A 16943-nucleotide genomic window follows, 5' to 3' on the forward strand; every position below is an offset into this window, starting at 1 on the left:
ATGTTTGTTACTCCTTCACGCAAAAACTACTGGACGGATTGGGCTGAAATTTAAAATGGACATAAATTATACCCTGGATTAGCACATAGGCTACTTTTTATCCCGGAAAATTAAAGAGTTCCCACGGGAATTTTAAAAACCTACATCCACGCGAACGAAGTCGCGGGTATCAGCTAGTGTTTCATATGCGCGAGCGCCGTGTTCTCCACACGACTATCGGGTTTTTCGCGAATTCCGTTTGAATATTAATTACATTACAATAAAAGTCAATGCAAATCGCGTCATCGTGTCATTTTGAGTAACAAGTGTAAATTAAAAATTTATAACACCCCCGACGATCCAAAGTATCTGAGTTTTCCAAAACATCATTTTCAATTAAATAATTATGTATCTAGGCAACGTCCATCTTGACAGCTCGACATATGTCAATTGACATAATATTATGAACCTAACGGTTATCTAACCTTCTTTTCTACAACAAAACTAGAAAAGAGCTGATAACTCTTAAACGGCTGTACCAATTTTTTTGGATTATAGCTAAGAACACTCTCGATCAAGCTACCTTTCAAACAAAAAAAACTAAATTAAAATCGGTTCATTCGTTTAGGCGCTACGATGCCACAGACAGATACACAGATACACACGTCAAACTTATAACACCCCTCTTTTTGGGTCGGGGGTTAAAAATGGAGTACACTTGAGCAATGAGCTCGAATCATTCATTACAAACACACTCTACAAGTTAGTCTGTGTTGACATATTGTAAGAAGATCGCCTCGAATGGTACATTTATACAAACAAATAGTACAAGCCAGTCTCCAGCTTTACACCATCATATATAGAAGATGGAATATACCATATAAAATTAAGAGATTTTCACTCCCTAACTATTTACCCAACTTGCAAAAACGCAGGAGATTCTTAATTTGGGGCGCATTTTTGAGCCTATTTAGCTTAGGTATATGTTATTAAGCCTGTTAGTAAATCAAAAATATGAACTAAAGCCTCCCTATAAGTCATATTCCTATACACTGACAAAATGTGCCGTAAGTAGGTATGTCATAGGTAAATGATGATTTGATTTCGATCCTCCTAACTTCGCATATTATTATATATTGAATACTTGAAACGAGCAACCGCCGAGTTTCTTGCTGGTTCTTCTCGGTAGGAACGGCATTCCGAATCAGTGGTAGATTATTTTGACGATTCAAAAGCACTTGTAAAAGTTTAATTGAATAAAAATACTTTGAATTATATATTATACGTATACCTATCGTAATTAAATTTGGACAGCAAAAGAGCTTTAATTTTGGGTATTTTCGGGCATAAAATGCAAATTCTGTAATCAATACTTGACATCGGCGCTGCGTCGTCACGCGGGTCACGAGACGGTCGCCATGGTAACGGGTTGTTGGTTCGATTCCCGGTTGAATGCGATTTTAATATAACTATAGGAAGTATGGAGATGTGAGCAATGGCGCAGTAGTTCGTCATTTGCGTCAGAAGTTTAATAAAAAAAAAAGGTTTCAGCTGGTGCAGTGACCATGCGATAGGGATTCACATAAGTTTTTATCTATTCTTCAATCCTAATAATACAAAGAGGTATAGTTAGTAAGTTTGTTTGTAGGAAGTAATCTTTGGTACTACAGAACCGATTTTGAAAATTCTTTCACTTGTAGAAAGCTACGTAATTCCTGAGTGACATAGTCTATATTTTATTTTCAAAAAAATTAGAGATCCCTACGAAATTGTAATAGATAAGATTCCCGTGCGAGGCCAGGGCGGGCCGCTAGTAGGTATATTCAGACTGTGCTCCGAATTTTCTTGTAGTTAAGCCCAAACTATAAAATATTTAAGAACTCACGCTTTTAGGTGCCTATAGTAAAGTTTTATATATCTTGCAAACAATTAAAGAAAATGAAGTATCTACATATTTCGGTTAACTGTAGACATCGGAATTTGCAAAAAACATGAGCTACCTATAAATAGGTACTTAAAATCTCTTTGTTTTTTCAACAACTTGCATCAGCAAAGGTTAACAAAAACATCTTTTTCAAGGCTACACAACATATCTATAACACGTGTTATATATTTACACGAATATTGATCAAACATAAACAACCTGTACATAAATAAGGGCGGGGTTTCCTACCGCAATGGGGTGGAATCGGCCAATGGGAGGGGTGTAATTCAAATTGAGAACGCGTGCCGATGCGTCACCCGTGTGAAATGTCAAAATTGACGTATCTTCAAAACAAAAACATTTATGCAAAGGGTGTTTCTTCTCTTTAGTCTACTGAAAATACGAAACATTATTGTTCTCTTTACAATTTCAAAGGATTGGTCTGGTTTTGTTTTTTGCCAAATATATTTTTACTGGCAAATTGAAAATCCTGACAAATTTCCAATACAAAACTATCAACATTCAACACATCAAAATTTCATAGTTAATAGTTACTTGGCGATTAAATATCAGATTTTTGTGATTATTTTAAAAATATTTAAAATGGTTGCAACAAAAGATGGTCAACTGCAAAATCTGTGGTAGTAATACCTATCTATTGAAATTTGATATATGAAGCTTCTGTAAGCGCACTAGGTAATTTGGAAAGGGTAAATAGTAAAAACTACAAATCGTGTCACCGACATTTAGGAGTGGTTTTAATTTACAAATTACGTTTAATTTTTGGTAGGATAATTTAATAAATTACCAAAAATCTTAATTTGAAAATCCAAAAACCGCACTATTATTTCATAGTTTTAAGTTTTTACTTCTGTCGGCAGTTGAGTGCCAGTTTTTTTTCCAACTCCCTACTTAACGAATTAGCATATTTACAGGTAAGGATATGCAAAAACTGCAAGCATCAATTTATCAACAGTTACTTTTTTCTCTACCTTCATGTTTAAAAAAGATCAGCCTGTATGTGCATAAAACGCAAAATATATACAATCGCGTGCTACGCTGTTAACCACGATTTTGTATCCAAAACACAATCCGGGACTTGATCCCCTCATTATTTAACACGATAAAGTTTTCTCTCTCTTTTTCAAAAGGAAATTTCAAAAGGAAACCTTTCTGGTCGAAACGCACGAACGGTTAAATAGCCGACAGGTAAAATCCATACTAATATTATAAATGCGAAAGTGTGTCTGTCTGTCTGTCTGCTACCTTTTCACGGCCCAACAGTTTAACCGATTCTGACGAAATTTGGTACAGAGTAAGCTTAGATCAAGCCACCTTTCGAACAAAAAAAAACTAAATTAAAATCGGTTCATTAGTTTAGGAGCTACGATACCACAGACAGATACACACGTCAAACTTATAACACCCCTCTTTTTGGATCGGGGGTTAAAAAGACACTAACTATCAGCTCTCCCGGTGAGTTTTGAACCTAAGACCAACTCTTTAAAATTGAACTATGTAAAAGTCGTGCCATTTATCAAAAGGACCTTCTACCTTCGTAATAACCTTCTATTGTTATGACCACTGTAACTATAGACCTAACGGAGCGGTTAATTAATATTTTGATCAATTGTACAAGATATTTTTTTTTAAATAATTTGTGTCAAGTCTGTATCTCCTACTCTACTGTTAATACCTTGAGATTGGTGGTAAAAAAATTAAGGTTATGTCAATGAAATTAGTACTGAATGGTACGATGAGTCTATTGATTTTTGTTCTTTACATTAAATTGTAGAGTATATCAAAAGATAAGAAAAAAATATTTTTTATAGCTTTTTACAGTGTTTTACCCACATTCAAGGAAATTTCTAAATAAATTTTAATTACATATCAAAAATTGCCGGACCGAGCCGGCAGGATTCGAACCTTCATCTTCTGGTAATGGCGCCCGATGCCTTGCCTAGTTATGACTAACTTAATTTTTGAGATCCTAAAACATAAAACATTTAAAAAAACCGCAAAATGACTCAGATTCATAATTTTGGAAGGCTAATAACAAAATAAGTACTTATACTGCAAAATATTCTTAACAATAAACTATTAAAATTAATAGACTACGAAAACAATATAATACAACTATTAGTTTTTCAGCTAAGTTTTTGTTAAACCAGACAAAAGCCTCAATTATATTGACCTTTACGTCCGAAACAAATCGCAACCTCGCTTTGACAAGTTGGTTAAACGTAACAATGAAGTCTATAGTTTTAGTTGTCGTTTCAAAGGGCAACCTACCTGCCTTTGCTATCAGGATATTTTTTAGGCTATTGCTACTTTTAAATCATTTCTTCACTGTGATTTCTCTGGCGATTTTTCACGGAAAGTGATTTTCAATTTTCGCACTTACACTCGTTTGCTACATTAGTTTAATTTTATTATTAAGTAAAAACTATGATCAAGATCAATAATGCGATGTTTCAGAGGTGGTTTTTGACGGAAAGTGAATTTTTGCGCCAACACTCGTTTGTTACATTACTAATTATTTTACTCTTTTTGTCTCTTTGACAAGCGGTGCAAGTAGCACTAACCTTTTTATTTAAAAAATAAAGCGGGATTAAATGAAATAACTTTTATGACAATTTTATTCACGATTTTTCACAGGCTATTAAGCAAGGTAGCTACCTATAGTGTTACATGATAGGTATAAAAAAAGCTTTTTACATGATTTTCACAACCTTCTCCTGTGGAACACTCTATCTCTATTAGACACCACCTACCCAGCTTCGTTCGGAAAATTAAAAAAAAATTAAATTTCTGAAAATCCTTTTTTAGCGGTTCATACAGTAGGCATCCTGAACACGCATAACGCGTATGCTAAGTCGAAGATTTGGTGAAATAATTTTATTATTGCACGACTTTATCGCCATCACCTACCACCGATGGGCGCTAATCACGTCTGTCTGTCTGTCTGTCTGTCTGTCTGTCTGTTTGAAAAGGCTAATCTTTGGAACGGCTGAACCGATTTTGACGGGGTTTTCACAGACAAGTAGAGGATTGACCAGGGCGTAACATAGGCTACTTTTTTAACCGACTTTCAAAAAGGGAGTTGTGTTTTTCTACCTATGTACACCGAAATCTCCGAGATTTCTGAACCGATTTGCGTAATTTTTTTTTAATCGATAGAGGAACTTTGTGACATTGTTTCAAAAAAAAATTGGATTCCAACTCCTCAATCCTGATGCTGCAGGGGACCTCACCGTCACTACTGATGGGATTTAGAAACTGTCGGTTATAAATTGATTGATATTGAAGGTATCTGTACCAAGTAAAGACTTTGTCGTTGACCTCGAGGACCCAACTCCTCAACCCTGATGCTGTAAGGAATTGCATTCCTAACCCTCGGGATTTTTAAAGGATCATCCGTTTAAATGTTTTTACGTGGTACAGAACCACGTTGCAACCCGGGGAAATCAAAAATTACCACGGGATTTCAGACCCTAAATCCACGCAGGCGAAGCTGCGGGCATGAGCTAGTAGTGAACAAGTGTAAATTAAAAAATGTCAACACCCCCGACAAATCATTTTCAAATAAATAATTATGTATATCTAGGCAACGTCCATCTTGACAGCTTGACATTTGTGAATTGACACTTGAAAATTATGAACCTAAGGGTTATCTAACCTTCTTTTCTACAAGAAAACTAGAAAAGAGCTGATAACTTTTAAACGGCTGAACCAATTTTTTTGGATTATAGCTAAGAACACTCTCGATCAAGCCACCTTTCAAACAAAAAAAAGTAAATTAAAATCGGTTCATTCGTTTAGGCGCTACGATGCCACAGACAGATACACAGATACACAGATACACAGTTACACAGATACACAGACACACAGATACACAGATACACACGTCAAACTTATAACACCCCTCTTTTTGGGTCGGGGATTAATAAAAAAGTGTTAGGTAGGTACTTAGGTCACGCAAGCAATAGCAATAATGTAAGAGCCATAATTAATAATCGTAACTTTTAAAAGACCATAGGTGTAAATAATATGAATTATGAACTATTAAGTCACGGAAAAACATTACTCAACCGCGGATCAGGTCACGCCGTGCTATAAAGTAATGTAAGAGCCATAATTATACATAACAGACCATACCAAACAAGTATTTTTCAATTGAAAAGGCGTGAAAAATTGATAAAGACTTTTTTTTACCTATTACGTACCTTCTGGTTGTTATTTACACAGGTGTTTTTGAAATACAATGAGCAGCGCATGTTTGAACACTTAATTTTATTTTAAACTCTATTCTTTTAACAGCAATGTTCAATTTAAAGTTGATTTGTATAAACTTGTGTAACTAGTATTTTTCCTCTCTTGTACCATTGTCTAGATTTTTTTAGCCGTGGGAAAAACACAATTAATAATTGTTTGTTGGGTAAGTCAAATTACAAAGTGTATACCTAGCTCGTTCATCTATATGGTATTAGAATAGGATAGTGCTATTTGAAAATCTGGGTAGCCTAGGTTAGGTGCCGTATTGCAAGGTTATCTAATAGTTACCATAATATGGTTACTCTGGTAAAAGGCTTTAGTTATGATTAGTGACCACTACTGAAAAACCTCCAAAGAATCACTACACCGTACACTAACAGAGTTATTTGTACGTTTGAATGGAGGGGTAATCTCCTAAACAGCTAATGATCCCATTCTGAAAATTCTTTCACTCATTAAACATTTTTAAATACGATATATTAAAAATTGCGGAATCGGCAGGTTTCCCAGAACTCAGATGAGATCGCAGTCAAGAGCTAATTATCTGATTAAAAAAACCAGCCAAGTGCGAGTCAGACTCGTGCAACGAGGGTTCCGTACTCGGGTATTTATTCCGACATTTTGCACGATAAATCAAAAATTGTTATGAAATGAATAAAAATCTGTTTTAACGATACCCCACTTGGTATAGTTATCTTACTTTGAAAATTGAAAGAACTAATTATTTGTTTTGAACACAGTTTAATCTTTTTTTTTTTTGTGGTGTAACAACAAATTCACGGTTTTCGGATTTTTTCCTTTACTTGTGCTATAAGATCTACCTACCTGTCATGATTCTAGGTCAACGGGAAGTACCCTATAAGTTTTCTTGAGAGACACGACAGATGAACAGACAGATAGACAACGAAGTGGTCCTATTAGGGTTCCGTTTTTCCTTTCGAAGTAGGGAACCCTAAAAATACCGAATTTGCGCTAAGCAGTGACTCGTCAATCGTAATGAAACAAGAGAAACAACACGATTCGCGCTAACACAAACATGCATGACCGATTTGACTTTTGTTATTTGTTACACCGACCGCCATACATCGACGGAAAAGCGTACCTAGCAAAGCCACAAAGTACCTAAGCATATATTATTATGTACTAGAGGATGCCCGCGACTTCATCCGCGTGGATTTAGGTTTTTAAAGATCCCGTGGGAACTGTTTGATTTTCCGGGATAAAAAGTTGCCTATGTCAATTACAGGGACGCAAGCTACCTCAGTACCAAATTTCATACAAATCGATTAAGCGGATGGGATTTTGGGAATCCCGTGGGAACTCTTGGATTTTCCGGGATAAAAAGTAGCCTATGTCCGTCCCCGGGATATAAGCTAATCCTGTACCAAATTTCGTCAGAATCGGTTAAACTGTTGGGCCGTGAAAAGGTAGCAGGCAGACAGACAGACAGACACACTTTCACATTTATAATATTAGTATGGATATGGATAGACAGAGGTTTGACGAAATCTAGATTCTAGACAGAACAATCGTGCGGTGAGTCGGGTCGAAGGTGCAGACAGAACTGACCTAGTTAGGGCTCTATGTTAAAAGGTAGTCTAGGGTCATTTACCACGAGATTAAATGCGTCGGATTTAGGGCTTGAAAATTAGTTTTTAGGGTTACGTATATCAAAAGGAAAAACGGAACCCTTATACACTTTGTCGTCTGTCTGTGTGTCTGGGGGGGGATACCAAGTGGGGTATCATAATGAAAGGGCTTTACTTGTACATTCTAAAACAGATTTTCATTTATTTTTAAGTATAATAGTTTTTGATTTATCGTGCAAAATGTCGGAAAAATACCCGAGTACGGAACCCTCAATGCGCGAGTCTGACTCGCACTGGGCCGGTTTATTAACCGACTTCCAAAAAAGGAGGAGGTTCTCAATTCGTCGGATTCTTTTTTTTTATCATTTGTTATGGCAGCAACAGAAATACACACTGTGAAAAGTCTCTATCCTCTTTCGGTTCATGAGATACAGCCCGCTGACAGACAGACGGACGGACACGGAGGCTTAGTAATAGAGTCCCGCTCCCGTTGGCACACTTCGGTTACGGAACCCTAAAAATGGTCCGTTATAGACGCAAGCTCTTCTAGGAATTAGGTTTGCGTCAAACGGGACCGGTAACAAATTAGTGATGCGCTTTTGTCAGTTCTTTTATACTTATCGATAAATACTGCAATTTTTGTAGACAAGTCTGGTTTTTTGAAAATATTATTCCGAAAAATCAAAGTGTTCCTACGGGATTTGGTAAAAAAACCCTACCACGCGCACGAAGTCGCGGGCGTCAGCTAGTAGTATCGTATGGATGGAATTAGGAAATAAGTAACTGTCATATAATTTTGACAGATCACAGCATTTGATCACGCTTGAAACGTGAGAAAAATAAATTCACGCCTTACACAGGACAGGGGACAGAAGTTTGGTCATAACTATAATAATTACAAGGTTGATATTCTTTGTATGTTGAAAACATAAAGTCGTGCCCACGATCGGTGTAATCGGGTCGAAATATGCGGCATTCAAAACAACTACCGTGCTTACATTATTATGTTAAAGTGATTAATAATAATGATGTCGTAAAACGCCACAACTTGAATTTCAACTCGATTATACGTATATCGATAAACCGAAAACACCCGTCCTTGATCATGTATGTGACATAATTATTAGGTACAGGCAAGTGAAGAAGCCCAATACCTACAGACTTTTATTTAACAGATCTGCACGTGTTTTGGCGATTAGATTGTAAATCACTACTTATATTATAAATGCGAAAGTGTGTTTGTTTGTTGGTTTATCGGTTTGTCCTTCAATCATGTCGCAACGGAGCAACGGATGGACGTGATTTTTTGCGTGGGTATAGTTAAAGACTGGAGAGTGACATAGGCTACTTTTTATTCCGGAAAATCAAAGGGTTCCCGCGAGATTAAAGAACCTATACCCACGCAGACGAAGTATCGCGTAATTCAAAATGTTTCCGCACGATTTTTTATAAATCTAAATCGACGCTGATGAAGTCGCGGACATTATCTAGGATCACATCAATATTCACAATGTTGAATAGCAAAAACAATGTTATTCCACAAATTCGTCAAAATATATCGATAATCGATAAACCCGGTCCTTTATCGCCGTGACATCTTGTTATGGCCCTCCGCAGACGACGGAGTATCCGGGGTGTATCTACCTACTTTTTGATTCCAAGGATTTAGAACGCTAACGATGCACAACATGCATGCTACACACACAACGGGCAAAAAGTTTGACACACAAAAATACTTTGACAGACCGGGTTGCAACCTGGTCTGTCAAAGTAGTCAGTAGTTTAACACTGAAGGAGGCCGCGGAGCGGGTGCGAGAACTGTCCGCTGACGCTCACCCACTCCGCAGAAGTAGACAGGGGAGAAGAAGGAGACATTACGCTCATCTTCTCCCTCACTAAAAACTGTACCGGTTTAACGCTGAGACGTCTCAGTCGCATACGACGCGACACCCGGGATCCTGAGACGCCTCTAACCTGACGTGGATGGCACCACTGGGTTTTTTAGTGGTCTGTCAAAGTACTACGGATTTTTGTACGTTTTTACGCATACTAGACTGTTCATGTTGACACGCGCTAATCTAAGGCTGAGATCTATAGAGCGCACTTTCGTTTTGCTCAGACTTAAGACACTGTTAAAACTGAACACTTTCAAGTAAAGATTTTTATGTAATCCTGTCAAGATGATACTGCTATTGTCAGAATTAGAATGCTATAAGCCTACTTTGTCGTATTAGTTTGTAAATTGCGAAAAACCAAATCAATTTTGAATTTCGCGGGCAGACCCGTCTCATGCACGTTACGCGTGTGGAAAGTTTGCCACGCACTTTTTGTAAGGCACGCAGGAGTTTTGTGCGAAGGGGACCAGATAGCACAAAAAGCGCGTCGTCTGCGCGAGCCCTAAACATCACTCACATGTGGACATGCCCTTACCAATTGAAGGTATATCGAAATAGCGCGGCCACTCAATGGGCACCGGATAGCCGCATTACTGATAACAGGCCATTGTGCGTCCATCTGGCGTATTAGCTGTAATACACTACACTTCCCTTCACAGCGTCATCACTTATTGTCATCGTGAAAGAGATTCACAATTGATGAATGAAGAACACTTTTAAGCGATACTAAATTCAGCGACTGGAGCTAAGATTTTCTTTAAGAGGGCTCTCTCCGTCACTCGTTTCATACAATCGTAGTTTCAATTTCATTTGAATATTAAGCAACCAAAGTCCATGAAATTTTGCAGACATATTCTAGAAACTAATATCTATGTCTGTGGTTTTCCAGATTTCTGTTAAAATATTCGGTTTCAAAGTTACGCGGTCTTAAAAATTTTCATACAAATCTTTGAGCCCCTGTAATTTTAAAACTACATATTTTTAGAAAAATCTAAAACACACAGACACAGATATTAATTTCTAGAATATGTCTGCAAAATTTCATGGACTTTGGTTGCTTAATATTCAAATTAAATTGGAACTACGATTGTATGAAACAAGTGACGGAGAGAGCCCTGTTCAGTTCGAAGTTCAAAATACTTACTTGTTTCATCGTGATCAACCTATTGCCGGCCCACTACTGAGTACGAGTCTTCTCTCGAATGAGAACGGTTTTGGCCATAATCAGCCACGCTGGCCAAGTGCGATTTGGTTGACTTTATACATCCTTGAGAATATCATGGGGAACTCTCAGGCATGCATGTTTCCTCAAGAATTTTTTCTTTCACCGTTAAAATATCAAGATATTTTAATTGCTTTGAAATGCACATCACATGCATATCACTTCGAAAAGTAAAAGGCCTGGGATCGAACCTCCGGCCTTCTGAATAGGAGGCGAATGTCTTAACTACTAGGCTACCGCCTACCAGTTACCACCGCTATAGTAGAAATTGTTTGCGAAAGAAAAAAATTAATGAAAAGGGTCACTACCCTGAGCAATGAGGAATACCTAGAGATTCGCATTGCTGCATAAGCTATGAAACAGCATAATCAAAAATGACAAAATAAATATAAAACCGGGCAAGAGCGAGTTTGACTCGCACACGAAAGGTTCCATACCATCTTAGTGTAGATCTTGCTTTTTAATTTGCATGGCGCGCTATCTTGTTGGTTCTTTATTAGGTAGAAGTACCCGCCCCGGCTTCGCACGGGAGGCTTATTACAGATTTCATAGGGATCTCTAATTTTTCGAAAATAAAATATAGCCTATGTTACTCAGGAATAATGTACCTAGCTAGCTAGGTGAAAGAATTTTAAATCGCTTCAGTAGTGCCAGAGATTAGTCTCTACAAACAAACATACAAACTTGATCTCTTTACAATATTAGTAGGCATAGATTAATTTTATAGTTGTAGCGGCAATAGAAATACACACTGTGAAAATTTCAACTCTCTACCTATTACGATTCATGAGGTAGGCCTGTCTGTTAGTAAGCTGTATGTAGCTTGACAGACAGTCCGACAGACGGACGGACGGATGCTTAGTAGTATTAGTAGTAGGAGATAAAACGGGTCAAGTTGGCACTCTTCACGTACGGAACTCTAAAAATACTGAACTAAAACTGGTATTCTCGATATGAGGGAACGAGATCGCAATAATTTTGCAACGCGAACGACATTTCTATCGGATGCCAGACCGGTTTGTGGGCTTGTAGAGAATATATTTTAGTAGCAACCTTAGGTTAGAAGGCTTTTAAAATAAATATATTTAGCTATTCTATATCCATAATGCTTTATTATGATCGCTGGGGATTTCCCACCTTTTAAAAAACCGGCCAAGTGCGAGTCATACTCGCGCATTGAGGGTTCCGGTATTCGGGTGTTTTTCCAACATTTTGCACGATAAATCAGAAACTGTTATGAATAAAAATAAATAAAAATCTGTTTTAGAATGTACAGGTACAGCCCTTTCATATGATTCTAGGTCAACGGGAAGTAACCTATAGGTTTCTTGAGAAACACGACGGACGGACGGAAGGACGGACGGACAGACAGATAGACAGACAGACAGCAAAGTGATCCTATAAGGGTTCCTTTTCCTTTTGAGGTACGGAACCCTAAAAACACTAAATGAAATGATTTATGAAAGTAACAATAGCCTATCTTCAGTTTCTAATAAAACGATAAATCAAAAACTATTATGGATAAAAAAAATAAAAATCTGTTATAGATCGTGCAGATAAAGCCCTTTCATATGATACCCCACTTGGCATCAAACTTTGAAAATTTAACCACATTTTAATTTTTTTTAATGCTGTAACCACAAATTCGCGGTTTTCATGTTTATTCCTGTACTTGTGCTATAAGACCTACCTACCTGCCAAATTTAATGATTCTAGGTCAACGGGAAGTACCCTATAGGTTTCTAGACGGACAGACAGACAGACAGACAGACAACAAAGTGATCCTATAAGGGTTCCGTTTTTCCTTTTGAGGTACGGAACCCTAAAAACGTAGAACATTACCTTAGTTCTTGCTAATTTACGTCACAAATTTTCCTAGCAACCCGCTATACCTACTATTCTTATTATCTATCACATCAAGATCGTAAAACTTAGACGTCTTTTAATTAAATTATGCAAATATTATTATAGGTATGTTTGTACCAACATAAATATATATCTACTTTTATTTGTTAAATATGTATAACATTTTCCATCTCATAATAAATTAAGCATAATTATTGTAGGGATGCAGATGGCTGTTGCGTTTTTGTTGTCGATAAAAGTTCCATTGAACCGTTCCTATTTTGGACAGTATATTTTTGGGCCTGTCATATACTCTTCTTAATTATCACTGAATTACAAGTACCAAGTACGCTGGAAGACGTGTGACAAAATGACAGTTATTTTTGAGCCATGAAGCGCCATGCTGAGTGTATTGGGAATTAAAATTGACACTTTGTGTTGAATGGTCTTGTATTGACACTATGTTGACAGATGTCTCATCAGTCATCACTAACACTTAGTTCCAAGTACGCTCACACGACGCTCACTGCTTCTATGAAGGCCAAAATGGCGAAACTCAAGTTGCTTCAAAAACAGGTTGCCAATCGCAGGTCCAACCTGTAGGTCAGCTATTCAGGCTCATAATAAACTAAACCAAAAAGACGAAGATGTGACGAACATTTTTTTTAAATAATCCGAAAAAGCATGGAAAAAGGCAACGGTATACGCGAAGAAATTGGACTAAGACATTTATTTATTCTACTCAATTGTGAGAAAGTTCAAGTTAGATTATATTACAATAGTTAAGTAAGTGTTATTCGATGTTAATGGATCCTATTTGCACCTGTGTATACGTATACTAAACCGTTTAGTTATGCCACGCTGAGTTAATTCAGCGAAAAAGAAAAAGGTTGTGATGTCGATAACCGGGTTATTATCAGTAACATCGGTTGATTATGTTAAATATTAGTATGGATATGCTTTACTATCGGGCTCTAACAAGCATTTTGTTGTTGCCTTTTTTATGTTGAATAGAAGCAGGCGTTATGGTTGGGCAGCCGGTACTTAGTAAGTACGGATTTATTTGATTTATTGTACATTTTTTTTAAATAACTTTGTTTTCCATTGAGTGTATCTACCTAATACCTTCATTTTTACCTAAGGCATTTTACAGACTCTGAGATCATAAATTAAATCATCATGTGTTGCTAAAATGGACAGTTTGGAAAAATGGACATCTAGTTTATCTCGAACGCAACAGCGCAACAGCTAACATGTTAGACTGAATCACAAAACATATTATTACAGGTATCCTACGACTTCGTCCGTATAATATTTCAGAATGCAAGCATTAGTTCCGAAGATAACCCCCTACAGAAAAACACACAAGTTAAGAGTTTAAGTTTTACCTCGTTATATACCTATTAGTCGATATTATGAAAACAATCTCTTTAGCATAATGCACGTATTCAAATATTATACGTCATATTTGCTATAAATAGTCTTTAATTGAATGCTCAAAATTAAAATACGCGAAGTCTTCAACAGGAAAATATTAGCATTTTTACAAGCCAAGTTCAGATAGGTATTTCCGCGACATTTTTGGTAAATCATTTAACTTCACATATCATAATTTTACCGACTGCATTTTTTTTTTTTGCTCTTCTATGTATTCCAAAAGTCATTGTTTTTACGTAAAAATGTCTTAACTATACTTAGTTTCTTTTTTAGTTATAGCAGTTAAATCAATTATTTTGTTAAGGATAATTTTCAAGGAAAAATCTTAAGTGCACAACTTAACTACAAAGCAACCTCATTTTTGTAACTTTAATAGTGTATTTAGCGTGATATTAAAGTAAAACAAAGGGGCACAGAAAGCTGGTATATAATACATATTTGCATAATGACATAGAGTTGATATATACTAGAGAAGGCAACGTCCTGTTAAGCGACCTAAACACAACTCGTAAACAAGAGGACCAGTCGTGTTTTTGTCCTTGAATTGGCGCTTTTACTCTTTTAGACAACATCTTTATCACATTGTAAAGCTTCTCTTAAATTCTATTGTAACAGTTCTTATCGTGTCATTTTCTAAGGTCTGACGATCGTGGCACCCTTCGAAATATTACTTCCTTTGCATACCATGTCAAATGGCATGGAAAGGATTGCAAAAACGTGTCTCGACCCCTTTTAACTGGTAAACCAACGTCTTGGTTTCTGCTCTTTAATCTTGTTAGTAAAGTAGATAAATATGAGCTTCTTTTCTTTCTCTTGCCTTTATTCCATTTCATTTGGGGTCAGGCCTCCTTGTGAATAAGCGCCAGGATTCTCTGTCGTGGGTTGTCTTTGGCGAGATGTTAAGGGCTTTAAGGTCCCTCTCGACATTGGACCACCATATAAAAATATAAAAATATGGCTGAGGGTTTGCTTCTCCCTTGTGATTTGGCAGGGATGTTTAGTACTGTCTTTATTAGGTAGTAAAGGTAGATAAATATGAACAAGCAGAGTAAAATAGGTAAATACTATTAGATATGTTACGTATACTTCAAAAAAAATTATTACTCTCCCTACATATTTTTCTACTTGGATTGCAGCGCCTGATGTGTGAAGTCTGCTTTTCTATACGGTTCATAACTCAATGCTTAAAAGACAAAAGATCGTGAGAAACGACCTTATCTCGAGAAATAAATAGAATATCTCAAGCCTTACTCATTTTTAGTTCATTGTGAACTGAGCCGGGTGCTTTATTATGTTTTGGTTTGATTCATTTACCTTTTTATGATGACACTAGTCGTTTGTGTTTGTTCTAATTATTTATCTTGGAAACTTAATAGGTTATGTTTAGTTACAGTTGGAAAGAAAAAGTGGCTGTCTCGATTCTATTTCTCCATTCATCATTATAGAAAACGTGAACAATGCCTTGATTATTATTTGATTACTTCTTGATTTTTAATATGTTTACGGATATGTGAGTAAATAATGACGTATTTTACTACAAAAATATATGCTTGAATGATTATTGCTATTTCGCTCTTTACTTTTTGATTGAACTTCCAACAATTATTCATTTTGTAATGTAAATTAATTGAGATTGGTAGAGCTATGACATTTTGTTTACTGGTTTGGTAAATCAACCAAGCTTTCTAAATATAAACTAGGTATGTTACCTATGTCCTTTTTCGTAAGGATATCATTAACTCCATGCCAACCGTCATTGAAATCGGATTATTAGCATTCTGTCAACATATTAAATACCTACTTAGTAATGTTTCAGAACATTGTTTATAACTAAACACACCCATAAGCGTGTTTTTATAAGAAAACACGTGATCTACAAAGTCGTGGCCCCAGGACAGGTTCACTCATATTGTATCAGCATTTTCCCTCAAGTCCTTTTTTGGTTGTCTACGTCACCTAAACTACCTGTGCCCCAAACTGTGTTTAGAAACGATCATCTAACACTTTAGTTGGACAATTAGACAATTTGTTCATGGATCAGCCAGTAAAGATAAACTTTTATGTAGTAAAATAGACGATAAATATTGAACTCTATCCAATTCTAAAATAGGTATACCTAACATAAAATATCGATAAAAATGTCTTTATCACAGTGTCACATCACTACTTGTTTATCATTCAGATTTTGTTTTTTGGGACAGGCATTTAATTTCTAAAATGAATTGCGTATTCTATATCGATAAAAAAATTGTAAAATGCTTTTTTTATTCAATTTTTTTTTTTGAACAAAAATGTTCTTAAATAATACTTTAAAGAAAAGAGTAGAGCTTAGAGTAAACTAAAATTGATACTTACTCAGTGGCGATAAATCCGACATTAAATCCATTATCCGAAAAGCACAAGCGTTTTTGATTTCACTTTGAATGGATGTTTCAGCCTGTCACCCATTTCTCACAATTTTGTATCACAATTCATAATACACTCACACATTATACAGGATTATAGTGATTCGGTCACATTTTTTCCGCGATCACACTTAATACGAGATGTACCTTGCAGACTATCTAACAGATTCGCTCACTCGTCCTTATTATCCAATTTTTCAATATAAGCCACTGGTAAACACGTCAAAAATGAACTTTCTCGGTCAAATTTAGCTGTACATTGGGTATTTCACACACTAATATCACTGTTTTGTGGTAAAATTAGCACTATAACAAAATATTGTGCCACTAAAAAGCTCACGGCACAAAACACGGGCGAAACGTCATCCTACG

The 16943-nt window shown here is 36.3% G+C and overlaps 1 protein-coding gene across 1 annotated transcript in view; it reads right to left on the bottom strand.

Annotated features, from left to right (window-relative positions):
- LOC123871416 overlaps nt 1-16940 on the bottom strand; it is a 48749-nt gene extending 31809 nt beyond the window's left edge. Inside the window, exon 1 of the mRNA XM_045915202.1 lies at nt 16522-16940. Within this exon, the coding sequence (XP_045771158.1) occupies nt 16522-16552 (31 nt within the window). The 5' untranslated portion in view covers nt 16553-16940. The remainder of the gene's footprint in view (nt 1-16521) is intronic.
- Nucleotides 16941-16943: the final 3 nt, after the last annotated feature.

This window comes from Maniola jurtina, chromosome 13 (genome assembly GCF_905333055.1).
Source record: "Maniola jurtina chromosome 13, ilManJurt1.1, whole genome shotgun sequence".
In the NCBI taxonomy this organism is placed as follows: Eukaryota; Metazoa; Arthropoda; class Insecta; order Lepidoptera; family Nymphalidae; genus Maniola; species Maniola jurtina.